This window comes from Eptesicus fuscus, chromosome 7 (genome assembly GCF_027574615.1).
Source record: "Eptesicus fuscus isolate TK198812 chromosome 7, DD_ASM_mEF_20220401, whole genome shotgun sequence".
In the NCBI taxonomy this organism is placed as follows: domain Eukaryota; kingdom Metazoa; phylum Chordata; class Mammalia; order Chiroptera; family Vespertilionidae; genus Eptesicus; species Eptesicus fuscus.
This window is the reverse complement of record NC_072479.1, coordinates 41,610,108-41,637,926: the sequence shown is the minus strand read 5'-3', so window position 1 is coordinate 41,637,926 and position 27,819 is coordinate 41,610,108. Positions and strand designations below refer to the sequence as shown.

The following is a 27,819-nucleotide window of genomic DNA, read 5'->3' as shown; positions in this document are numbered from 1 at the left end:
GTTAAGACAGTCATGCTCTTTATGATAGTGGCTTAGAAAAATTTTCCCATTTAAAAGCAGTCACTTCTGACCTTTCTCCTGAGCAGAAGGATGACAGGAATTGATAAATGAGAAATAGGTGAATAGAAGACAGGACACTTTCCTTGAACAAACAGCAGTTTTATTCCTGTGCTCCTGAGAAGGTGTGTAAAATACCATATAGAATTTTTGACCATGGTTACAAATATGAAAATATATTAAGCAAATACATAATTTAAATAGAAAGGGTAATGAAGGTCTTTGCTCAAACAGAGTTGGTTAGAAACACAACACTATAGGGGAGGTACTATAGTATGAAAAAATAGAATCCATCTATTGCCATTTTAAATAATCAGATTTGCAGAGAAAGAATACAGGATATTAAAAATATAAAAGTGCTCTATTATAGAACATAAACTCAGTTGCTGGGTTTATTTACATTATTTATTGAAACTTCACACAAGTCAAGGAACAGTCAGATGAACCTCCATGGACAATAGTGTTATTAGACACTGACTATAACATCCAAAGTATTGGGCCAGGAACAATTTCCACTCAAAAAGTGTATGTTGAATATCTCTAAGCCGTTCACGAATTTCTACAAGATGGGAGGAGAGAAGAGGTTAAAGACTTTGTCCTTGTAGAATTTATAAGCCTGATACGTCCCTCGGGAAGAGCAGAGATCAAGAACTCTTCAGATAAGAACACTGTGCACCTGGTTGTCAGTGTAGCTGAGACTAGGAAATTTCCCCAAGGCCATGCAGACTCCCCCATTGGCTTGCAAATGGAATACTGTTCAACTCTATAACAAACCCCTAAAGCCACAATTACCTATGTTCCTTTACCTATGTTACTGGGATGCTTATCTACTTATTCTGCTATTAAAATACATCTCAAACATAACAGAAAGCCAACTATTAGGGTAAAAATAGTATTTCTTAAAAGGAATTGCTTAAGGCAGAAAACAGCCATAACTAACCTTTCTTGTGCATATTCTAGAAAGGACACATTACATTTGTCGGACATTATTCACAGTTTTGCACAATGTATTTAGGTATCAAATATAAAATCATGTACAGCGGCATATAGGTTATCAAAATAATCTTTGGTAAATCTGTTAATAGGTTTATTTCCATTCCCTAAACTTCTATTTTAGGAACATTCACCAACAATTTCCTTATTTTATGAATGTATCTATATAGATAACCTCTTTAAAAAAACAACATGCTTTATTATATTGCATACATTTATTCCTAGGGAGCTCCCCTACAAGTAAAGAGTATTCTTTTAGTCAGAAATATTTCCATTGCTAGAAACATTTTTAGAACGGAACAGATTTTTGTATTATCATGGCTGCATCAAATGATACCCTGCATTTTAACTAAAATGGCCATTTTCAAAGGCCTCATCCACTACAAGAATCTATGTTCAGAATTCCAAAATCAGTCAATTTAATCAAACACCTGGTCAAATAACAAAACCAAAGGAATCGGTTCAATTGCTTCATCAGCTAAATCAGTGATTTTCAACTGGAGTGCAGAGGTGCATTGATATGCCACAAAATTTTTAAAACATGCAATACCTACTCTTGTGTCCCTTAAACTATCAGGTTATAAAATGACAGCAGCCAACACAATAGCCATCCAATGTGAATGAATAAAAATTATACCTTTTTTTTTTGTCAGATTGGCAAAAAATATTTTTTGGTGTGCCGCAGAATTTTAGTGATTAGTTTATGTGTGCCTTGAGATGAAAACAGTTGAAAATTGCTGAGCTGAATCATCTGGCCAACGTCATCAAAGTGAATTAATTCCCCAAAGGATAATAGGTGCTAATAGAAACGTGACATTTCTAAACAGCAGTCTGGATGCACGGAAGGGCTGCCACGGAATTTCCCTTCCTGGTGATGTCTGGTTAGATCTCCTTTCCTAATAGTTCCCTTTCCTCGCAGCATTTCATTTGCTTTCAGCAGTCATTGTTTACAGGTTTTCCGTTAAAATACTCAGAAACTTGGGAAATTTGGGCTGCAGTCGTTTCCACTCTTCAGAAATGAGGTAGGGTTGAGGGCTTGCTCACGGCCACCCGGGAGGAGGAGCAGCCATTCCTTCTCGTCACTCTGATCAACTCCTTTCATTTCCTCAATGGAAAGGAACCTGGAAAGTCCTTGAACCGCTTCCTTGAACAAGCAGCTTATTATCTGTTGTTGTTCACCAGGTCAATTGTCCTGGCTCATGTGTGTGAACTTCAGTCTGGAGGACTCCAGAGTTGGGGCTTGGATCCCACTACTTGCTGTCAGACAGATCTGGCAAGTTACGGTTTCAGGATTCCGACCTCAAAGGCCCAGAAAGCCAACTGAATGCAAAGTTAGTAGATGGCCGGTCATTTTCTTGCAAAAGGTAAGAGGGATGTTTAATGTAAGAAACTGCTTCCTGAGACACTAAGGCAAGAGAATCAGAGTGTGAAGGGTAACATGTGAGGCCTGTTTCTGTATTGCTGGACAACTGCTTAGTAGTTTTACATTATTTTCACACGTCCTTTTGGGTTTTCTTCCAAGACATAATACAATTAACTAAAGACCCTCCCAAACAAAACTGACTGTGTGCTGCAGTCATTTTAGTATTTAAAAGTGAAGTCATGGTTGTCTCTTCTAGGAGATGGAGCCTGAGAAGACGACAAAATGCTAATGAGTGTAAGGAGATAAAATGAACAGAAAATAAAATCACATTCGACTGGGAAAGCAAAGGTATTCCAAAGGAGAAGGGGGCAGGCAGGTAGTTAGTGATAAAGAGGACCCCATCATCGTTCAGGGATGGCAAATCCCGAGGGACCAGTGTGTGTGGGCCCAGACAGGGAATGTGCTCTGAAAAATCAGATTCAAGAGCTGAAAATTGGCTGCTGTCCAGAGAACAACAGAATGATGATACGAAATTGACTTAATGAGTAGAGATTAAAGGAGTTAATTATGAAGAACTTGGGTAAATAATTATTAAGATGCAAGACGGGCCTCTCCCAAGGGTGGAGAAGTCAGAACACTTTGAAGATGATGATTAAAGTGTGCCACACAGGTGCACAGTCAGGATGCCCCCAGGACAGGAAACGGAGTGTTTACCAAGGCAGAACACGGGATGGGATTGAATTAAAATACATCCAATTGAGCCGAATGTCAAGGAAACCTTTTTTTTTCCCTCCCTCCTAAATTTAATAAATAGATCAACTAGATTACGTATTTAGTCTTTGGTTGGCTGTGGGAGGGAAGTTAGGGAAATAATTGTTGCTAAGGAGATTTAAAATTAGATAGGTGGAGGGTAAGAATGAATATTTCCTAGGTTAGACCAAAAGATACAGTTTCCCCTTGTCACGTCCATTTCCACGACTCTGATTCCACCCCAGACACACCAGGCAGGGTATGCGGGTGTGATTGAGGGCTACAGATGTGTAGCTTTCTATGGTTTCAGTTTTGGGTTTGTGCAGTTAATTGCTCTCTTTTCTAGATGCGGTGTTTGCTATGGCTGCAGCCAGTGAGGCCTGGGGACTGGCCTGGCCACCTCGCTGCCTCCCTGAGCCCTCCTTAGGGCTTCCCTGAAAATAACAACCGCCACCTAACTTTGTGATTGTGATGCATTCCTTATGTCCGTAGAAACATGCATTTCTAGGACTCTGCCTCGCCGGCTGCAGGTACCTACTAAAAGTTCCCTAAACGCATGAAAAGCCAGGAGGAGTTTGTCTTTCCCTGTTCGGTGTGCTTTGTGCTGAGCAACGTTAGTCTAAAATGCTGCGGATGTTTTTTCTTGCTTTTACCTCTCAATGCAGGGAAAGTTATTCCTAATGGACACTACGTCTCCTAAATGTCTGACTTCCTTTTCCTCCCTGCCACACTTACATGTATGTTGTTCCTTTTCATTTTTAGAAAATCCAGCCAGTTCCCTGAGACAGTAATCAAAGCCTCACACTGTCATTCACGAAGGCGCCGAGCACAAGGAAACTGTGGAAACCTGGAACCCTCCTATTACTCACCATCTTCCTTCTGATAAAGTTTCTCCCTGTTTTCCTGCGTCTCAAGTAGCCCTGGGAAGGTCTCTGGCTTGGGTGTGGATTTACCTCCCTATAAATAACTATTTTGGATACATGTAATGATTTCCAATTACTATGCCAATTACACCCATTCGAGTACTTGTGGAACTTTATGGTAGGTACCAAAAATAGACACTTTGAAAAGAGGTGTTTGCTTTGCAAGTGAAGCCGTGAGATCAACAAGCTAGATCTCTAATTCTTCCATTTATTACAAAGAAATCTGCCGGAAAAGGCCACCGCCCTGAGGATCCCACACAGGCGCTTCCCGGGCCTCCCAGGAGGCCCCTCGGGCGGCACATGGAAGAGGGCCAGGCCGGCTTTCCGACTCACTGAAATCCAGCAGAGCCAAAGCTGGCACAGACACTGAAGATAAACGTGGTAGAATAGGTAGTGTCTTTTGTATGAAAAACAACTTAAGGTGACTTTGGACCTCAATGACTTACTAAGAGTCTTTTGGAACATTTTATACGAAGCACCACTGAGCCTTTTTACAAAAATTAACTGTATGTGACATTTAGGGACATTTCTATAAAAATACTGATATTAGGTCCTTCGATCAGGAGTATAATCTGCCACTACAATCTTCTTTTGGTGGGAAAACCAAGTATGACCGGCATAATTTTGACTTTTCCAGGAATGCAGCCCCGTGGAAATGAGACAAAGACCAGTGCGTGCATGTCGACCAACACATCCGTGACGGCAAGGGCACGCGTGTCCACGCTCCACACTGCGGTGCAGTGAACAACCCCCTATCAATCACTACGGATGGTGCTCTCGGTTTGATTATGTTTACAGGCAGGGATCCAGGTGGCATTCCTCTTGATGTAAGAATTCATCCCTTCTCTTTACACCCTTCTCTACCACGACCCTCCACGCGGCAGCCTGGACTTGCACGGCAGCCCCTGGCCGACTGCTTTGGCTTGAACCTCCGGCAGGAGAAAGGGGTGAGAGAAACCACTTTAGGCACAGCCATCTCCTTTGGCTTCGTGCTACGTAATCCCTCCCACCTCCTCGCAGTCCTTTTGTTGACTGTCCTATTTGTCCAAATAGCATTTGGATCATCTTTGGATCCCAAGATTCATAGGACAGCAACGCAGCAAAGCCAGCACACTATATATATGCTCTCCCCGGCCCGTCCTTTCTCCTGTTCAGTAAATATCAAAACTGCCAAAAACCAGGGCCCCAGGAATCCCCTCTGCAGCCACGTCCACACCCGTTTACAGCAGTCCTGTCATGTAAAACAGGAATATGTTTACGTAGAACAACCCATGGACACTTTGGTGTGGAAAATAGTATTATATAAAGCTTAATATTAAACATTATGAAAAAAATACATATTTACAGAAGAAACTACAAAATACAACTATGTACAATAATATCTGTTACTTTTAAATTACATAAATTCTTTAAAATTCTCCAGATTAATAAATTATACATAGTATCAATAGAAATAGTTGGCACCTCTGTAGGGCATGAAGCGAGTTAAAAAAAAAAAAAAAAATCACACAGTGAATAGCTTTTCTCCAGGATAGCTTCTGGTACTTCCTCAATGCCTAGGATAGCCCGAATCTGCAAGGAAGGACACTGTAATTAGAGACGGTAGCAGGGCAGGCCACAGTGGCTTGTTCTGGTTATGAAAATTACACATGGGAAAGACGAGTGAAAGTGACTAAAACTCAATCTAGTTTAAGGTGAGACGATCCCTGTGGGGGCCTGGTCATTCCTTTCAGAACTATCTAGAATTGGAAAGGACTAGTGATTCTGGTCCAAGCCCTGTGGTTTCACAGATGAGCCCACAGGCCTAGAAAGGAAGACTACCTGAGGGTTACACAGCTTGTTAATTTATTTATCCTAGAGCTAGGGCCTGAATCCTAACATTCAGATGCCTGAAGGTAACTATAGCATCCTCAGCTTCCTTCAGCTTCGGTGCTACTTACTCTAAAAGAAGACTCTTGAGCAAGTCAAAACAAGACAAAGGGACCTCCCAGCTCCCTCCTTCCTGGAGCTTCTTAAAGAACCTGACATGCAAAAGCCTTAATTTACTATACAGATAAATTAGGGGGTAACTGTTTACAACACAAAAGGATTATCTGGTTACAAAGGACTCCGTTAAACAGCAGTTCTCTCTTGTATTTGTGCTTTACAGTTTACCAAGGATTTCACATACTGGCTAATGGGTGGGTGTAGAGAGTGCAGAGAACAAAATAAAATTGAAGCTCATTTAGAAATGGAGATAAAATAGCTCTGAAATAATGTTGTTGTTTTTTTAAAAAGTCCACGTGGCAAGGACCTGAGACCTCTGCCACGAGCTCTGTGAGTGAGCCATCCTGAGGTGGGTCTCCAGCCCCCGCAACCCCCCACCTCCAGAGGCTGGTAGACCTGGCCAATGTCTACCTGACCGCAACCTCATGAGAGACCCTGGGCCAGAACCACTTTGTGAAGCCCGCCCCCGCCCCCCCCCCGCCCAAATTCCTGAGCTACAGATACTGTGAGATAATAAATGTTTGGGCTAATTTGTTAGGTGGCAACAAATCACTAATGCAATGACTCAGTGTGCCCAATGAAGCTTTAACCCTTTGCACTCGCTTGCTTTTTTCTCGATTCCTTTATTCTACTCGGGATTTAATTTTTTAAATACCCCAGATTTTACAAAGCGTGGCAGTAGAATAAAAAACTGGAGTTTCTTTTCATACAAACTTATTTATTTGGATTTTTTTATATTTCAAATTATTGATACATTCAAAGAGTAATTTTAACCTCGACATCCGAGTGCAAAAGGTTAATGATGGTGTGGAGTGGGAAAAGGCATGCAGATCCTTCATTTGTCAAGTAAGTATTGTCTGGTCAAAGCAGTGCCTTATAAAGTTTACTTATGTATTTTTCCTATTGAATTTTTTATTGAAAAAAATGTTACATGCTTGTTCTAGAAAATTTAAAAAACCCATAAAGTGAAAGAAAACGACATATTATTTTATTGCTCAGAGAAATTTGTTTTATTATCGTGGTATATTTCTTTCCAGTCTCCCCTCCCCCCCACTATGTGTTGTTTACATTTGTTTTAAATTCTGCTTTTCTTACTTATAAAAATATCCATGTTATTATATCTTCAAAAATATAGTGTTTTTTTTTTTAAGACTGAATTGTATTCTGTTCAGGGAATGTACCATGCTATACTTAGTCCTCCATTGTTAAACATTTAGTTTTTTTCCACTCAAACTTTTAACTATGAAAAGCTAAAATTTGTCAGTACTTAGGATGGAAGTAGAGATACCGGCTGACAAGATAAGAACATATTAAGAACTTTGATACATATGGCCAAGTTTTTCTCCAAAGGGATTTTATAATTTGAACTCCCAGTTGTGATTTCAAAGCATCCTCCCCAACAGTGATCCTTAGCACTTAGAAATATTAAGCAGAGTCTTTAATAGAGGGCACCCCAGGCCAGGTAGGAAGAGAGAGCAATAGAACCAGTGTTACCTCTGGGAGTCCCCTCCCCACTCTGCCTCTCTCCCCTGCTGCCCTCTGGGAGGGCCTTCCCTCCAGCCTTTGGGTAGAGGAAGAAATAGATGGTGCATGTTGGAAGAGCTTTAAGTCTTGAATGGTTTCCGGGTCAATTATATCTTGATACATGAACCTGTAAGTTAGTGAAGATCCTACCTCTGTGATACTCTGGATTCACATTTTCGTAGATTGGAAACAAGGGGTTTTCCTGTTCACTCCGTAGCTTCCTTGCTCTGAGGACATCTCTTACACACTGATGTAGGTAGACATACTGACACTGTGAAAAAGCAGAAAACACGTCAGAGAAAGGCAAGTCCTCAGTACAAAAAAGATGAGAGATTATCACAAAACAAGAACAGTAATGAGATCCTATAAGATTAGCAAATTTCTTGATCATCACTTCACGAATGGTCTCTGCTACATAGAAGAGTGACAGCATTCTATTACCACTAAGATGAGAATGATGGTAATGGGCAGAGGGGTGGTGTTTATCCCTTCTTTCTTACATGCATACAATACACACTTATAGAGTATGTTCTATGGAGGCCAACTACTATTTCTGGCACATGGTAAATTCTCCACAAATATTTATTAAATAGATGAATTAATGCCAAACACAGTGCTATACATTTTACATACATCCTATATAATAAGAGGTAATATGCAAATTGACAGTCATGCCCTTGCACAAGATGGCTGCCCCCATGTGGTCACAAGATGGCTGGCAGGGGAGGGCAGTTGTGGGCGATCAGGCCAGCAAGGGAGGGCAGTTAGGGGTGACCGGGCCTACAGGGGAGGGCAGTTAGGGGCGACCATGCTGGCAGGGGAGGGCAGTTGGGGGAAATCGGGCCGGCAGGGGAGCAGTTAGGCGTCGATCAGGCTGGCAGGGGAGTGGTTAAGGGGTGATCAGGCTGGCAGGCAGGCGAGCGGTTGGGAGCCAGCAGTCCCAGATTGTGAGAGGGATGTCCAACTGCTGGTTTAGGCCTGATCCCTGTGGGACCTAAACTGGCAGTTGGACATCCCCCAAGGGGTCCCAGATTGGAGAGGGTGCAGGCTGGGCTAAGGGACACCTGCCCCCGCCCATGCATGAATTTCGTGCACCAGGCCTCTAGTTATTTCATATTTTGACAACCTCGTGAAGTAGATATAATCATCCATATGAATGAAGACTCAGAGAAGTTAAGTAACTTCTCCAAGGTCACAAAGCTAAGAAATGGAACCCTAGGATTTGATCCTGAATTGGCCTCAAACTTCATGTTCTTCTCACTATACCAGTTTTCTTAGATGAAACCTAGTTTCATTGTATTATTGAATGACAAAATCATGTCACTATGTATTCTGCTGCTTTATTTCCTTTCTTTTGGGTGTATAGTGAGAAAAAGAAATGTATACAATAGACACCAATGGGACTATCAGTTCTTTGAGGGCAAGTTCAGTGTCTTATCTGTCTTGATTCTCTCAGCATTTGAATCTGGCTCATGGAAGAATCTCAGACATTGGATAATGGCAGAGAATTACAAAGGGTTACACACCTGTCAACTACCTGAGAGCTAACTACTTCGAAAACAGAAACAAACATAGATGAGTCAGTGTTTGGTGACTATAAAGACACCATGAAGACCTCATAGGAGATCAGTCACAGGCAGCTAAACTTGTGCAGTGGGCCCCATTCCTCACCACCAACTGAGCTCTCTAGTAAGGGAATGTATGTCCATGTAAACTTCGTACTTGGCCTTGGGCTCCCTTAATGACAGAGCAACTGCTCCAGGGAAAGAGGAGGTCGGGAAGAGAGCACAACACCACGTCGGTGCTGCTGGGCTCCTAGTCTGCATGCAGCTGGCCCAGGCTAAATCGTGAGGCTTCTCGGGATCTCAGTTTCTCCATCTGTCGAACAAGGAGGCAAAGGTCTCCTCTACAGCGAATGTCCTCTGCCATTATCCAGTTAACTGCCACGCGTCCAAGACGGAAACCATCCCCACACACCACGATAGACGCTTATGGCGTGCAAATGGCTATACCACTTCAGGGGACACGGCTTTGTGTTGCTGTCAACTAGATGGACTCCATGATCAAAGTGGTCAGCCTTAGAGTATTTCATAGGTTGAGACACCACGTGAAACTATAAGATCTTCCCTCACCAACTATCTTTAAAAGTGAACAAGTATTTACTTTTATGGGTTGGCACTAGGCACTGCTCCTGATTGGAAGTTAGCTTGGTCAGCTACTCATGGGACTTCATAATGTAGTCCCATGGTATAATCATTAGGACAATTCAAAGACACAAAACAACCATAAATGAGGCCTGCATTAATATTAACTATTCTCTGCCTTTCGGCTCACAAACCTTGCTCACTTGTCATGAGGGTTTTATACCACCTTGATCTTGAAAATTCCAGGAGGGCACTACCCTGAAAATAGTTGTTAGCACAGGCAGTCTCTTTTTTGCCATCTTGATAACAACCTACCAAATTATGACAGACACCTGTCTGCTTCCTCCCGTCCAGAGCATGATTCACATTTCAATTCTCCTCAGATATTAAATTACTTTGGGATCTGAGCATTCAGTGGTGAATGAGCTCTAATACCTCTATGTGATGCCTTATTAATAAATTCTTCAACAATGATCCACCATGGGCTTTGAAACCAGTTAATATTCATTAATTTGTCTTGTCTTAAATATAAATTCTTTTCCCAATAGAATGTCCTTGAAAAATGATTACAACTGAAACCTTCAGGTTGTTAATGTGCTTCATTCACAAAAAGTAGACAAAGTCTAATATATGAACCTCAATCAAAAGATCATTTTTGGCTCTGCTTAGCTAACTGGTGAAGCCTCAGATCCACTCAATTTTGCCAAAAGTTGTAATATTAAGTAACTTATAGAACTATACATAGGCCTTTTCATGGTCCATGAGTGCAGAGTTGAGCAGAGGGGCAGATAAGTGAACAAATACCTAGAAGATGATAAATGTAAGGCAGAGTTGTGTGTAAAGCTTCATACATAAGAAGTGATCAGATTCACTTCTGGGGGATGGCAAGTATCAAGCTAGAGAGAAAAGGTGACATTTGTTACGATTTTGAGCAAGGAAGTAGGACATTCCAAATGATGTAAACAGCATGAAGGTGCACATACATTCTGGAAGCTATGAGCAGTCTAGTGTAGCTAAAATGTCGGGTTCATGGGTCACGGGACAATCTTCCACATTGGCACTGAGATCCTCAGTCCTACAACACCCCACTGTTTCCTTCCCATGGGAAGCAGATGAGAGTGACAATCACCTATTGCTCTTTAACAAGTTATTGCTCCATCTGAGCGGCTCTCCAGAGTCAGCTTGCCTCGAGGCAGGCGACGAGAAGGAGGGACACACTTGCAAATCCCTGGTCTAAAAAGACCTGCATCCCTTTGTGACCCAAATAAGGTAGAATTAAGTTGAGACTGACTATCCCCATGGACCCAGAAAAGTAATCCAAGGGGTCAGAATATCCTTCCTCCTTTGCTGGAACAGTCACCCCCTCTCCCCCCGCCCCCGGGCGCTCAGCCGTAGGGGGCACCCCTCCGCACTCACTGCTAGCACCAAAAGAGCCTGCGGGGCTGGGCCAGGGCTCTGAGGCTGTAGGAGCGGCCCACCCTCAGCAGAGTCCTAAAGCCAGGCAGATAACATCTGGATTTGTTTGGGATTTCATTTGCAATGGGGGAAAAAGGGAGAGAGAAAATTCCCACTCCTGCAATGCTTATTTCATCATGAACAGAGGAATCAAAGTTCATCCTGGCCCAGGGAGGGGAACAACCCTAAAACCCTGGGGGTGGGTGGCGTTATGACAGGAACATGGAGAAGGAAGCTGGGGCCAGGTTACAAAGAGGCTTGGCCACAAGGGTGAGGGTTAGAACGCCATTTTACAAGTGATGGAGATCTTCCTAAGATGGCTGTGCCAGGAGTTACAAGAGTGAGTTAGCTAGAGAACTTGGCTGGTGGCCGTGGTGATGAGGAGTTGTCCGGACAGACGCTGCAGACAGCAGACTCACTGCGAAGCCACTGCAATACGCCCAGTGAGGGCTGGGAAAGGCTGGGCAAGGGCGGGGCAGTGGGTGAGAGGCTAGGACAGAGAGAAAGGTGCTGGCAGAATTGACAGGCCTCGGTGGCTGCCTGAATGCGAGAACTGTAAGAAAAGAAGCCAGACCCCGTGCTCAGGCGGTCAGATGGAGCACAAGGCAGTTTTACCTGAAACCGAAAGGAGCGAGAGCAGCAGTGCTTTTGTTGCTATCACTGCGGTTTGTGTTCTGAAGGACAGGTGTTTGAGTGGAGATGACCGTAAGGCTTCCAGGAGGACCTGTCTGGCAGCCAGGTGCTGAGGGGAATGCTGGGAAAGGAGAAGGAGGTTTGGGAAACATGGGCGGGTGCGGGAGTGGGGGCCTCACCGAGAATAAAGGTGGAGGCAGAAGAGCAGCGCCTTGAGGACAGAACCTCAGGGCAATCAATCCGTGAAGAGGCACCCTGAGGAACCAGAGCCGCAGAATCCTCAGAGGCAGGAGAACAGAACTGGGAAAGGAGGTATGGCCAAGAGGAGGGGGGGCTTTGCACATCATGGTACCCCTGCCCTGGAAGTCACCCAGTGATATTTACGGTAGGGAGTGCTCAGAGCTCTGGGCAGGTGTGTGGAAGGGACACGTGACCCCAGAAGCCTCTAACAATAACCAGGGAGTCTGAACACACACACACACACACACACACACACACACACACACACACACCCCTTGAGACTACTTCATGAGAGATAATCTCCTTTTCTTAAGATTACAAATTAAGTATCGGTTTGAGTTTGCAGGAGTGACAAATAATGAAACATTGGCGCTGACATTTTAGCAATGTAATTGTGAAATATTTGTTCATTCATTTAATAGAAAAAAATATATTGAGGCTAGAGAGAAAGAAAACACGTTCCTGTCCTCTAGGAACTCTCAGTCTTGGGAGAAAGCGGAAGGATAACTGGTATGAAACGGTGTGACATAATTCTGCCACCCTTCATGAAATAACAGAGCTAGACAGTGGTCCTCAATGGCTGCCCCAACCTTAAGTGAAAAGCTGATGGGGAGCGTGAGAGCGGATGTCACTGTCAATTCCATCAGCACTGGCAGAGACTCACACAGACAGGAAGTCCCGCCTGACCTGATACAACAGGAAGTACTCAGCACCGTCCGTGAAACACTGTGGTGGTAAAAAGGGACCTGAATTTAAAGGAGCCTCACACTGGCAGACAAAAACTATGGGGAACAGATGACACATTGCCACCAGGAAAACACAGTCAGCCACATCCAGAATGTGGGAAATCTACAGAACAAACAAACTGGTCTCTTTACCAAATATATGGCATGGAAAACAAGTTAGAGGGAAGATCATTATAGATTAAAAGAGATTTAAAAGAGGCCTCGACCAAATGCAATGTGTGGACATTGTATTCTAATGCAAATCAGGTATAAAGAGTTATTTTTTACATAATTAGGGATATTTAAACACTGACTGAATATTATATGATATTTAAGGAATTATGATTAGATTTGTTAGATCTGATAATGATATTGTGATTATAATTTTTAAAGGAGTCCATATTTTTAATTTGCACATTCACACACACACATACACACACACACACACACACACAGTATTTAAAGATGAAATGATGTGATAAGTAGAATTTTCTTTAAAATAGTCCAATGAGGGCATGGGAACCAGATATGTGGGATGTAGATGAGAAAAGAACACAGAATACCAATAATTGCAGAAGCTTGAGTTTGGGTAGATGGAATTTCATAATATCATCTTTTCTAGTTTTATGTATTTTTTAAAAAATTCCAGAATAAAATAATTGCCCTAATGAAAGCACTCCTGGGCCAGGGCAGTGGTGGTGGGAGAGGATCCCTGGTGTGGGCACTGCCTGCAGGAGGCGATGACACCAGTGTTTTCCCAAATGCGTCACAGAGCATGAGTTCTGTATGATATTACCATGTGCTGCACAAGGAAAGAATTCGGGGGTCAAGGAGGTTTCGGGAATAGAGGGTTTATAAAGCTCGGGGAGCTCTGGGGCAGGGTGCCGGTTCTGTGCAGTACAGCTGCTTGCACAGTTTGCAGGGTTGCTGCAAATCACGGGAGACAGGAGCATGTAGAACGTTCCACTTTTTAACCATGGGGATTATTTTTTAAGTTACTTTTAAAAAAACTGATTTCAGAGAGAGGAAAGGAGAGGGAGAGAGAGATAGAAACATCAATGATGAGAGAGAATCATTGATCGGCTTCCTCCTGCATGTCCCCTCCTGGGGATTGAGCCCACAACCATGTGCCCTGACCGGGAATCGAATGTGACCTCCTGGTTCATGGGTCAATGGTCAACCACTGAGCCACACAGGTAGACAGGAATTATTTTTTAAATAGAGGATTTTGATGCATCACTACATTCATTGCAGCATTATTTGCAATAGTCAAGATATGGAAGCAGCCCAAGTGTCTACTGATAGATGGTTGAAGAAAGAAGATGTGGTACATATACACAATGCTTGGCCATAAAAAAGAATGAAACCTTACCATTTGCAACAACACGGATTGACCTGGAGAGTATTGTGCTAAGTGAAAAAAGTCAGACAGAGAAAGACAAATACCATATGATTTCACTTATATGTGAAATAAAGAACAAAGTAAGTGAACAAACAAAACAGAAACAGACTCATAGATACAGAGAACTAGGGTGCTGGGCTGATGGTTGCCAGAGGGGAGCGGGGTTGGGTGGAAAAGATGAAGGGATTAAGAAGTACAAAGTGGTAGTTACAAATAGTCATGGGGATGTATAAATTACAGCCCAGGGGATAGAGCCAATAACATCTATACTAATAAAAGCCTAGGTAATCCTCATGCATGATGTCATCACAAGATGGCTGCCACAAGATGGCCACCAGAAGATGGCCGCCACAAGATGGCCATGTGCACAGTGGAGGCAGGGCCCGGCGGCCGCTCCACGTGGTGAGGCCTGGGGGTCCCGCGGCTCCACACCTTGTGCGGAGGAGGCAGGTCACAGCAGGGGAGGGCAGTTGTGGGCGATCAGGTTGGCAGGGGAGGGTAGTTGTGGGTGATCAGGCTGGCAGGGGAAGGCAGTTGTGGGCAATCAGGCCAGCAGGGGAGCAGTTAGGCATCCATCAGGCCGGCAGGGGAGCAGTTAGGAGCCAGCGGTCCCGGATTGTGAGAGGGATGTCCAACTGCCGGCAGTTGGACATCCTCCGAGGGGTCCCAGATTGGAGAGGGTGCAGGCCGGGTTGAGGGACAACCCCCCTCCATGCACAAATTTCATGCACCAGGCCTCTAGTTAGTAATAAATATGTGTGGTGTCAGATGGGTATTAGACTTACAGGGAGGTCACGTCATAAGTTATATAAATGTCTAACCACTCTGCTATACAATTGAAACTTATATAATATGGAATGTAATTGAAAAATAAAGGAGTTTTCAAAAAAAGTTAAATAAAGGATTTTGCAGAGTTACCTAGGAAATAGAAGGGTAAGAGAACTTGGGCCTTGGAAGGCAATTAACTGGGAAATGACATGCTTGGTCTGTGTGGGGAGACGGCCTGGCCAGAGGTTGTGGGCAGTGGACTTGCTGCTTAGGGCCTAGGATTCTCTAGAGCAGGTTCAAGTGCCTGTCGGGCCATTTCACAGCTGTTTAAAGCCCGTAGCCTCTGAACCTGTTTTCTAGCCTGGAAATGGAAAATAATAACTCTCTTATCAGGTTATGGTGAAACTCTAATGAGCTACCATGTTCAAAAATGCCCTGCAAATGCCAAAGGACCACAAATGGATGCACTTATCCTTCCCAATCAATGTACACTCCTTTTGGTGTTTCCAGAGTTGGGGGGTGCAGCTGGGGCGGGGGGCGGGAGGAGAGAAGAGATTAGAATCTGTTTCCTCTTTACTAACTGAAGTTCTTGTGCTCACCCACCAGCCTGTCTGAAAATGATCTTCAAGATGGCCTGGCCTTTCTCCCAGGTATAATGCATTGATCACAATAATCTGTCTTCCTACCCACCCACCTGCAGAGGATGGGCAACCAGCTCAATGAAGATAAGGGTACACACCATCCTGAAGGTCCCTGAGATTTGTTTTAAAATGATAAGTCCTAGACAAATTGTGTCCTCAGTGCTCTTTCTCTTCCCAATGAGTCGCGGTCATTTCCCCTTCTCAGATTAGAGCCCCGGGCATTGGGGGGGTTGGGAGGGGGGCATGGAGAGTGGTCTGTGTCCTTCCACCTGGGACTCTTACCTCCGTCTGCACCATGTGCACCCTGTGAAGCCTTAGGTCATGCACTGCGCCATAGATGTCCACAGAGTCTTTGGAGTCTAACTGCTGCAGGATTCGGTCCAGCGCGATGAAGGTTCCAGTCCTACCCACACCGGCGCTGGAAGAGATGTGGAAGGAGGGCTGAGCCTTTTCATCACACTGGCCTTTCAAGAGGGCATCCAGAGACCAGCAAATCTTTCTTTTCCCTTCCAAGTTGTGGGAGGCTATCGGGACACTTCTTTCTCTCCACATGCTCTCTCAAGGAAATGCAACCTAGAGCCCCAGCCTCTGCCTCTTTCCCTCACCTCCCCCAACCCCCAGGGGTAGGTACTGCTCCACACTTGGTGTGTCTCATTTCCAGCCATGTTTTTATACTTCTCCTGCATCCATGAACAATATCATCATTTGATGTGTTTCAAAAATGTACTAAGGCGATAACATGTTTCATGCAGTCTTCTGCCAACTTTTCCACTCAGTATGGTGTTTTGAGACTTATCCATGTCATTACCCACATATATACACTTTATTTTAACAACCCTACAGAGTTCACAAACCACCGCTAATCCATCCACCGCTAGTCCATTCCCTACTGTCAAAGGCACTCACATTCTCTGTTAAAGACCACGTCGCCGTGAACACCATTGGCACACATGTGGGCATTTGCTAGGGCTGATATGTAGAGGCAGAACTGCGTATCATAGGGTGTGAACCCCTCCAACTTCACTAGAGATTGACAATTGCTCCCCAACGTGATTGCCTAATCTGGGGATTTTTGCTGTACGTATTTCTAAGAAAAAGAAGAATCGTTCTCCAGTGGTCCTGGGTAAACATGCCTGCCATTCCTCAGAAGGCAGGAAGCTTGTGAGGACCTCACATTCCTATTACAAGCATCAGGGTTCCAATGACATATAGAAGCAGGGCTCGGCTCCTAGGGTGCTGGCCTGATGGGGAGAAAGTGAGTGCCTCTGACATTTCTCACTGTAGCAATTCCCTGCTCTGTATTTATTAGTGCCATTCAGTTAGGACTATCAAAGTGTTGCTGCAAACATTAATTATGTAAACACTAGGCGAGAGAGAGAGAGAGAGAGAGAGAGAGAGAGAGAGAGAGAGAGAGAGAGAGATTGCTAGGTTGATTTCATGGGCACACAGTAGTTTGAAGCCAAGAGAATTCAAGAGGGAACATAAATTTAAGAGCAAAATTGGGTGCTACAGAGAGCAGGTGCTACTCAACTGGGGGGGAGGGCTAGAGCAGGGTCTTAAAGGACAGTTAGGGTTATTATAGATGGAGGAGAGAGAGAAGGCCATTGCAAGGAGTAAGAAGCAAGAGTAAGCATATGCCATCTCCATTCTGGCTAGAGTGGGAGGGGGTTCTGGGAACTTGGATGGGGGATGGAGAGCCTGGAAGTCGCATGAGGACTCAGCATTTTGTACAGAAGGAAAAAGAGCAAGAGAACAATGGTTGTTTGTGAAGAAAGATCTAGCTGGGCAGGGGGAGGCAGTCTTCCAGGCTCTGTTTTATTTATAGTTGATATCGCTGGGCCCGGTGCCATGTGCCAAACGATCTTTGATTTGAGGGAGAGAGAAGGATGAAGTGAGGGTGAGAGAGAGGAGGGTGAGAGAGAGGAGGTATGTGAAGAAAGCAGGAAAGGAGAGAGAAGTCGGTGAAAAGGAATGAGGTTGGAGAGAAGGAGAAGTGAGCTAGCAACATCTGAGCCTAGACTCATCCTCCTCCCACCAGATCCCCACCCTCCTGCCTTTTCCAGCCTCCCTGGTGTCATTTCATTGGCTCCGCGTGGCTGAGTACCTGCAGTGCACCACGGTGGGCCCGGCCCCGGGCGTCCTGTTGATGTAGTCCCTGACAGTCCTCACAAACTGGATCAGGGACTGGGTGGTCTCCGGGACTCCGTGGTCCGGCCACACCGTATAGTGGAAGTGGCGGATGAGCCTGTGTGCGTCGAGCTGTTCCTCCTGTAAGAGCAGAGAGGAGAAGAAGAAGAATGATAAGGATAATAAGGCAAAGCTTCCAGTTGGACAGCTGTGCCCAACCAGGAACACCTATGGGCTGCAACGACAGGAGAGGAACCAGCACGTATGCGATTCCCAGGTGACCTTCATCTTTCCAAGCTGGGTCATTCAATGAACTCAGACAAACCAACGCACACTGCAGATCCTAAACTCCCGGATGGTCCACTCGGGCAGCACCGACTCTGAGAGCATCTGCAGGATGAGGTCCCCGTAGTAGAGCGAGTCCTGGTCCGCCGGCCAGTAATGGTCACACTTCACCTAGAGGAAAACAGACAGAAAAAAAAGTGAGTCCGGAAACGTGACTCCTCCGTGAACCTGAACTTTCCCTCCTGGAAAGGTCTTCCTGAGTGGGAATCCAGGATCAGCTGCTAAAGCCATTTGGCATCTGCTCTGCATTAACCTGCTCACGGCCAGCGCTGGAGCCCAGCTGCTGCTGCCAGTGAAGGGGAGACACTCGCGGCGTGAGGAGCGAATCCCAACCTCGGACTCATTTACCTTCCAGGCACAGTGGGTCATGGCTGAGGTTTCTCTTTAACTTCCTTAGCATTTCAGCTCCACCAGCAGATAGGAACATCTTACAACGTTCCTTTTGAGGAAAGACCTAGCTGGGCAGAGGGCGGCTCTGTCTTCCAGGCCCTGTTTTGCTTATAATTGGATATCACTGTCCTAACCTGGGCCCAGTGCCATGTGCCAAATGATCTTTGAAAAGTCTGAACATTCATCTACGCTCAAAATTACATGGAGAAAGACAGGAGAAAGAGGATTAGGAACATACATTATTGACCACAGGTACTGGGCACTTTACAGGTAATCTCTCTTTCAATCCTCCAAGTAACCATATAAAGTAGAGGAGTACAAGTGAGTTACAAGAGGTTTGCTTCATTTGTCCAGTTAACTATTTTCCGTTGCTTCTGCAGACACAGCCTAAAGTTCACGTCTCCTTCTTTCCTAAAAGGAGGGGCAGAGCCAATGACCCCGACAAGGCGTCTCCTCTCACCAAACACTGGAGGACGGAGCGACGGCTGGCCAGTTAACCTTTCTGTGTCAGGGCACGTCTGGTGTTCCCAGTCCTCAAGTGAAGACACCTTGGACTGAAACTTCAGACCCAGGATCCAAATCGGGCCTCACCCCCCAGAGCCTTGTTGAACTGGGTGGTGTGATTCACTAACAGCGTTCTCTCTCAGACGACCCTTACTTAGCTTCGCAGGAGTTAACTTCTGATGGTGGGGAAGAGCTTCCTCCAGATGGCGGAAAGCAAAGCTGGAAGTCAGGAAGAGTGTTTACTCACTCGGCCCTTCTCCACACACTGGGTCACCATGACAATGTTGTGAACATTCTGTTCCCACGCCATTTTCCAGAAGTCGTCCTTAGTGCCAGGAAGAGGTCCCTGAGTAGCGATGTATTCTCTTCTGAAGTTGTTGCCCTGCGATGAATTTACAATATGGACAGTCAGAAACAATAGGCCTCTTCAGAACCATAAACAAAGAGCTAGCTGCTGATACGATGATGTGTAGGTCTTGGCCAGGCCCCTGACGAGAAAAAGATACTAACACAAGTGTCAAGGTTTGGGAGCAGGAAGGACAAAGGCTGGAATGTTGAACTATTGTTAAGAGCGAAATTCCTTTTTATTAGGCTGGGTCTATTCTAAAAGGCAATGGAGGGAGGACCCAGGTGATAATCTAGAAAACACTTAATCCACAATTGTGTGTGTGTGTGTGTGCGCGCGTGTATAGGTGTGTCTGAGGGATAGATTTTAATCAGGCTCTTTCCCTATTTAATGGAGAAGCTTGTAGTCTTTTTAGATAACTGACATTGGAATGTTGGTAAGAGAGGTCATGCAAGGGGAACTTAAGGAAATATAAATCACTGTCTATTGAGCACCTACCTGATAACATGCTGTGGGCCAGGACTTTCCTATATCTTATTTAATCTTAATCACAACTCTATAGTTAGGATATTTTCACCCACTCATTCTGTACCCCAGCAATGCAGAATTCCTGGCAGAACCTCGTGGAAGCTCTTTCTCTCCTTCCCTCTCCTCAGGGCCTCTACATTCTGTCACCTCTGTCACTCCCACGCCTCGCCCACCCAGACACTGCCTCTCATCTGGCTATTCCTTATTTACCCTCCAAGTCTCAGCGTGTTGCCTGCTCTGCTGAGCTTTCCTTTATCTTCCTGTCTGCTGAGTGATGTTCTCCTGCTGTGGCTACTTCGAACCTCTTGCTACTCAGACAGTGATCCTTAGACCAGCAGCATGGGTTCACCTAATAGCTTGTGAGAAATGCAGAATCCCAGGTGCCGCCCCTACCCTGCTGGATCAGAATCTGCATTTTAACAATGATGTGGAGGTGTGTTTCTCAGGGCATGGCTGGTCATGTCCTGATGCCCCAACTCTCCTGAGAGTTCTTTGAAGGTCAGATTCTATCTTAACAGATTCCTGTGCATGGCTCAGTATTTGACTTATAGCCAGCACTTAACAAGTTGTACTCATTGAGTGAAAGAATAATTACTTGAGATCCATATTATTTATCCTCATTGTTTAGAAAAGAAAATGGAGGTGACATAACTTGTCCAAGGTTACACAGTCTAATAAAGGGCAGAGATGGGACTGGAACCCGGATCTGTCTGATCTCAAAGCTTCTTCGACTGTAGGGTGCTACAGGAAGTTAGCAAGTTGACAGCCAGAATCTGAGCCCAAGGGTTTGACATAACCTTGGAGCTGTGTCTGTGGTTTTCAACAATCCAAGTAACTTTGAATCAGCTTCCCTACTTAGGCAGCCTTAGCAGGGGAGGTCCAGCGTCTTTAGGGAGCTCCAGTCTTGGCCAAGGGCTGCAGCGAGAAAATGACCTATGAGAATGCATCCTGGGCTCATTAAAATCTCTTGTGACTACAGCCATTGTGAAAAATGGGCCTTAGCAGTGATTAAATGGACACCCTGTGTTTTATGGCAATCAGGCACAGTCTTGCCTTCTAAAACCTGAGAGCGTAATAGCATGTAGGAGGAGAAGTATCTCCAGTGTGGTCACCCATGAAAGCTTCACTGGGCACGGCAGCCTAGAGGGGCACTCACAGGGATGTAGCTGGCATTGATGTAGTCGGAGCACGGGTCGTCATCCACATTGGACAGCTTCACCCGAGAGGCATCATCTGGAAGGAAGGTTATTGAGACAGATTTGCCACTGAGTCTTGGCGTGATATTTCTACCGTTTATGGAATGCTGATCCCCACAAGGGCCCCACAAGGAAGAATCCTCGTCTCCACTTTGCAGATGAGGCTCAGGCAGGATAACTCGCCCCAGGTTGCATAGGTGGTTCACAAACACACAAACAACCAAATGCCTTTTGCAGTCCTCCCTGCGCTTTCCTCTGGAACACTACTTGTAACACTATGACACTTGCCCAAGGAGTGGCCAGCTCCCTCTCGCTGCTGGAATGAATACAATCCAGAAAAACTACCTTCTGTTGCTTCAGCTAATAGGATGAGGATAATTAAAATAGGTAATAATTATTTAATAACAGTTGCTAACTGGAGACTTTGTTAGATAAACTTAGGTTGGCCTTTGCTGTTGGCCCTGTTATTGCTCGGAGGCCTCCACGGAGGAGCAGTAGGACCACATGGTGAAATGCCAACAGCAGAAGAGGCCTCTCGGAACAGAATTGAAGCTTGTTGTTGCCCATGTGGAGGGAGGGGCAATAACACCCACGCCATCCCTTTTTAAAGGCATTCAGAGCCTCAGATCTCCCAAATCCACCCATACCATATTTCTTTAGCCCATTTTATTCCTGGAAAAGAGGAGGCATGTCTAGAGGAAGACAGTATTACAAACTTCAACACAGAACTCACAGGGCAATATATTGTTGTATCGATTTTTCCCTCTGTTCTCCGGCAAGAGTGCAATATCACATGGTTGATTTCGACCCACGTCTTTTAAGTCCTATTAGGTCAAAAATAAAATTGCAAGTAGAGAATATGAAATAGAAGAAGACAAATCATACAATCCTTGAGGTGGATTACAGTATGAAAATACATACACTAGCTACTGTTCATGGAGTGCCTACTATTCTGTAGCATTAGCTCTGGTCCCCACAGCAATTCCACAGGAGGTATTCTCATCTCCATTTTACCGAGAAGGCTCAGACAGGATAACTAACTTGCCCCAGGTCACATAGGTGGCAAAGCTGGGAACAGAATCCAAAGTCTGGGCACTTTTCACCAAAGCCCATTATTTCCCAGTCAAGCAAACGGCCAGGGTAAGTCTCTGAAAGCCTTAGGTTTGCATTCGCAACTTGTTCATTCTTTCTTACCATCGGATTCAGGTAGCACTTTGCTGCACACATCTGGAGATGAAATGGCCTGTGAGATGAGGTGGTATGTTGTGTGGGGAAGAGATTCGGGCATAAAAGAGCACTCAGCTGAAATCCTACGTGTCATCCTAACTCCTGAGCCCAATCCGCCTGTGATTCCACAGGAAAGCTCGGGAGGAAACTTCTGCCAAGGACTAGGGTGCCAAAGCATAATGGCATCTGAGTCGTACCTCGTACTCCTTGGATAGAAGGTAGTTGGAGTCAGCCTGCAGCTTCATGAAGTGCCCTTCAAACTGATTTACTTTTATTGGGCTAGAATAAAAATATGACAGAAGGAAAATTACTGAAGGAAACATGTCATAACCAGTTAGAGCTCTGTTTCAAAAGCAGATATGATAGTAATTAATGAGTTTTCTCTCTTACCAAGAAGTTTTCCGGTTACTGTGAAAGGAAGCCAAGAGAAGAAAGAGCCCATTAGTAAACCTCATGCAATACAACCAACTCAGCTTTCAGTAAACGGGGTGAAGGAAGATGTGGTGCTCACCCTTTCTGGCCCAGGTTCAAGTGGACAGACAACGGCCGATCCCGGCGGATGCTCAGTTGGGCAGAGGGCCTTTCTCGACCATGGCTGTAACATAAGGGAATGGACTTACATTCTAATTATGAGACCTATTACATTAGGACTTCAACACACTTTCCATTTCTGGTAAGGCTGTGCATGCTTGTGCATAGGTGGATTTTTCAGCATTCACGTAGATTTACACCCAGCCAACGTCTCTTTGAGGAGGGGTGGGGAAGAGAGGAAGAACATAAAGAAGAAATAGATTTTTTCCCACTGAGAAATGGATCTCTGCAGTAGCTGGAGATTTGTCTTCTGGTTTTTGGCTACAGGTCACAATCACTTCCCACACTCTCAATAAAACTTTCCTTAAAAAAACCCCGGCAAACCTTAGATGCAAGACATGACATCAAGAGAGAACACAGTGTGCCAAATAAAAGAAATTCCCTAAGAGGAGAGAGTGTGGCTTCGGGACCACATGCTTTGGTTCTTTTTGGTCTCTACTTAAATTAGCACAGCAGCTATGAGCCATAAAAGGGTGATGTCAGCCATACTTTTCAGCATATTTCAGAAAAGTGGTTGGGTACACAATTTGCACACATCTCTGTCTTCATGAGGAGATGGAACCACACACAACGTGTTTTTTTCCTGTGCAAAAGGTGTTGTTTCACACTCAAATATAGCTTCACACAGCCCCCTAGTCATTTGGAGAGGGCAGAATTCATCAATGGTGTGTAGAGAGACAGACAAAAGTGAGTCCCGGTTTTAGGGTTTGACTTTTGTTTTTCTTGAGAAGCAAAGGTGATTTAACCGAGAGAAATTAAATTATTTCCCCTTCTTACTGTTCAGGCTAAAGGGCATTTTCAGTTGCATGTGTAGGGTTGTGGGCCCAATCACTAAAGGGGTCTTTGTACTCACCTCGTTCTCCGCCTGCAGATGAATAGGGCAACAACGGCCACCAGCATGCCGATTAAGAACAGACCAGCACTCACACCTTCAATAACTCCAAAAAAAGGCTCTACAGTAAAACAGATGGAAACAACAAACCCAGGTGGGCACATTAGTGCTAACAAACCAGGGAGCTAGAAGCTCTACCTCCCCAGGAACATTATTAAAGAAGAATTCAAGCGATGCCCACACTGAGGCAGTTCCTATCTAAAGTATGGGAGTATGCAGCCGAGAAGATGAAACGCTGGTGGGTCATTATATTTTTGAAGTTAATGTTATTTAGCTTTTAAATAAATTTTGGACTTATTTGTGCTTGTATATAAAGTTGGGGGCCCTTAAGATAAATGCCAGCAGTTTGCCACCAAAATAAAAATGTTATTTCATTTGTATAAAACAAGTTACAGCATCTGGGACTTTAGCCAATCCAGTGCATTGCTGTGAGTTATTTTAACAAAATTTTATTTTTATTTTCTGGTATAATACTGCCACTGGGAGTTTAAGAACAGGTAAGAGTAGCCCATTTTTTAAATAGTTTTATTGAAATATAATTAACGTATCATACAATTCACCAGTTTAATTGTATAATTCAATGATTTTCAGTATAGTCACAGAATTTTGCAAATATCACCTCATACAATTTCATAACATTTTCATCATCTCTCCCCCCCCACCCCCATGTCAAGAAACCACATGCTCTTAGCTGTCATTCTCTATTCTCTCCTCTTCCTAGCCCTGGCAACCATTAATCTTTCTGTCTTCATAGATTCACCTATTTTGGACATTTTACATAAACTGAATCATAAATACGTGTTCTTCTGTAATTGGCCTCTTTCACTTAGCGTAATGTTTTCAAGGCTCAGTCATATTGTAGCATTGATCAATATTTCATTCCTTTTTATGCTCAATGATATCTCACATTTTGTTGTTCAACCATCCATTAATGGCTATTTGGGTTATTATGAATAAAGCTGCTACAAACATGTGTTTACAGGGTTTTGTGTGGACATATGTTTTCATTTCTCTTGGGTATATACTCAGGAGTGGAATTGCTGGACTAGATGGTAACTCTAGGTTTAACATTTTGAGTAACTGGACAACTGTTTTCCAAAGCAGCTACACCATTATTCATTCTCACAAGCAATGCATGAGGTTCCAATTTCTCCATATCCTTGCTAACACCCATTACTGTCTTCTGGATTATAGTCATTCTACTGGGTGTGAAGTGGTTTCTTACTGTGGCTTTAATTTACATTTCCCTAATGACTTAGGATGTTGAGCATCTTTTCATGTGCTTATTGGACATTTGTTATCTTCTTTGGAGAGATGTCTATTCATATCTTTTGTTATTTGTCTTTTTATTATTGAGTTGTAAGTTAGGAGTTCTTTACATACTCTGGATACTAACACCTTATCAGATAGAAGATTGGCAAATAGTCTCTCGTTTTTAATTTTGATTAAGTCCCATTTATCTATTTGTTCTTTCATTGCTTGTGCTTTTGGTGTCATACCTAAGAAACCATTTCCTAACTCAAGGTCACAAAAATGTACTCCTTTGTTTTCTTTTAAAAATTTTATTGTCTCAGCCCTTACATTTAAGTCTAAGAATTAGCCCATATTTGAAGTTTCATTTTACGCCCTTGGAATTTTTTTTATTCAATGTTGCTTTTCAAGATTCATCAAATCAACACAATCATCTTTCATTTAAGGTGGTTAATATTCTTTTTTTAAATATATACTTACTATCTTCCTTTACTGAAGTCTATATAATTTTTACTGTATAACAATATTTCAAAGAGGAAAGACTTGTGTTTACAAAGCCTTTACTTAACATTAAATTATAAGCAAACATGTCTCAATCGTCTTGTGTTCTGATCTCTTTTTGGCTTGAAAAGTGGGAGATTATGCCTATATTTGGCATAAATAGATGGGGGTGTTAGTGAGGCTGAGTCATTTTTGTCCTGCAGCATGACAGACTGTTTTAGCTGTAAAGAACTTCCTGAGACCAAGGACCATGAAACATGGGCTTCAGGGAAAGACTGGGGCAGATCATGGTAACGAGGAAAAACCTGCTGAAAAATGATGCTATTCTCAGCCTTACTGAACTATTCCAAGGCAGTGCGGTGTACAGGTTAGGATGCAGGCAGAAAGGGCCAGAACACCAGCTCTCCTATCTTCCCCAGCTCTATTAGGCTTTGCTCAACACCGTCAGTGCAAGTGTCCTTGATAAGCCCAGAAATCTGAGTTCCTTTAACTCTCGGTGCCTCAGGTCCTCACCTTTAAAATGGGGATGATAACAGTATCCACCTCAAAAGGCTGTTGTTAGGCTTGGATAAATGATTCTATGCACAATGCTTAAAACTACCTCCACAGAGCAGGCAACCCAGTAAGTACCAGCTGCCACTATTACTCAGGCTTTCCCTCTGACATACATGAGAAGTGTCTTTCATAAATTTATGTAAAGCCTTTTAAGTTAACATTTTTTATAGTGTGAAAATAACATATAACAAGCAAAAGAAAAAAAGCTGCCTATAATCCCACTACTTTGAGATATTCGTTGTTAATACATTGCTATTTTTTCTTCTAGGTTTTTTAAAATATATTTCTATGTATGTGCATGTATGCATTGGAAAGCCTTTTGTATCTATTTATATTTTGATCTGTGTAAGCTCTTTATTTAAATGCTTTCCTCCCACTATTAAAAAATTTATCTTCAATAAAGGTCTGGTACCTCTTTAAAAAATCTGGTACTTTTACCGTTTCTAGATTAATTCCCCTTTAATCCGTTCTCCTACAGAAGTTGTGAATTCCTTGAATCCGCATCAATCCACAATCACATACAGATTAGCTTCCAAGTGAAAACAAATGTTCCCCCCACCATCAGCCAAGTTGTAGACCTCCCCACGAGAGGTCCTTGTGAGTGACGGGGTTGGTAGAATATGTGGGAACGGAAAGGTTAGCCTTACCTGACTCGGTGGTGATAGGCAAAGAGAAAAAGGTGTCTGAATAGAGTGGCTTTGTGAATTCCTTTAGATCCTCATCAAACAGCTGTGTAAAAGCCCGAATACTGATTCTGAAAAGGAAACATTTATTTAGATACAAATTAGTGGCTGACCAGAGTGGGACTACTGAAGAATGTGTTCAAGGAGAAACAGGGTGGAGACCTATCAATATGTATGTAGGGTCGGATGTGAGTAATAGAATCAGACAGACTTGGGTTCATTCATTCATCCATCAAATATTTATGGAGCCCCTATTGTGTGCCAGACCCTGTTCCAGGGGCTGGAGATACTGCAAGGAAGAAAGTAAAAGTCCCTACCATCCCAGAGGTTACATTTTCATGGAAGACATCAGATAATACATATACAAATATAATATGCCGAATAGTGACATGAACCATTAAAAAGACAGCAGCAGAATAAGGGAGATGGAAAGCAATGGGTATGGGACATCTGGGACTGCTTTATTCATCATGGTCAATGAATGTTTCTTTGATAAAAGGATATATGCACAGAAATCTGAGGAAAGGGAAAGAGGGAACCATGGCTCCATTTCAGACAGGTGCAGGGCTCTCAGGCAGGAACATGCCCGGGTGGAAGGAGGCCAGCGTGGCTGAAGCACAATATATGAATGACGGAGAGGTAGGAGACGAGGGCAGAGATTTACTAGTAGATGGGACCATGGGAGACCCAGAAGGTCTGGTGAGGATTTTGGCTTTTGTTCTGAGAGACCCAGGAAGCCACTAGGGGGTGCTATCAGGATCATTCTGGCTGCTGCAGCCTGGGGGCAGCAGTAAAAGAGGACAAACTAGCCCTAGCTGGTTTGGCTCAGTGGATAGAGTGTTGGCCTGCAAACTGAAAGGTCCCAGGTTCTATTCTGGTCAAGGGCACATGCCCGGGATTGTGGGCTCGATCCCTGGTGGGGAACTTGCCGGAGGCAGCTGATCCATGATTCTCTCTCATCATCGATGTTTCTATCTCTCTCTCCCTCTCCCTTCCTCTCTGAAATTAAAAAAAAAAAAAAAAAAAAAAAGAGGACAAACTAGTCGGCAGGGAATTGCTCAAGTCCAGGTGGGAGATGC

At 43.9% G+C, this 27,819-nt stretch overlaps 1 protein-coding gene across 1 annotated transcript in view; it reads right to left on the bottom strand.

Annotated features, from left to right (window-relative positions):
• Positions 1-154: 154 nt before the first annotated feature.
• The window catches only part of PTPRB (protein tyrosine phosphatase receptor type B), a 108,634-nt gene continuing 80,969 nt past the window's right edge, over positions 155-27,819 (bottom strand). The window contains exons 22-34 of the mRNA XM_054718844.1: positions 26,705-26,811; positions 23,712-23,811; positions 22,779-22,862; positions 22,658-22,675; positions 22,465-22,546; positions 21,774-21,864; positions 21,001-21,077; positions 19,218-19,352; positions 18,065-18,187; positions 17,709-17,872; positions 15,887-16,022; positions 7,747-7,867; positions 155-616 (exon numbers count right to left, since the gene is read on the bottom strand). Of these exons, the coding sequence (XP_054574819.1) occupies positions 483-616; positions 7,747-7,867; positions 15,887-16,022; positions 17,709-17,872; positions 18,065-18,187; positions 19,218-19,352; positions 21,001-21,077; positions 21,774-21,864; positions 22,465-22,546; positions 22,658-22,675; positions 22,779-22,862; positions 23,712-23,811; positions 26,705-26,811 (1,372 nt within the window). The 3' untranslated portion in view covers positions 155-482. The remainder of the gene's footprint in view (positions 617-7,746; positions 7,868-15,886; positions 16,023-17,708; positions 17,873-18,064; positions 18,188-19,217; positions 19,353-21,000; positions 21,078-21,773; positions 21,865-22,464; positions 22,547-22,657; positions 22,676-22,778; positions 22,863-23,711; positions 23,812-26,704; positions 26,812-27,819) is intronic.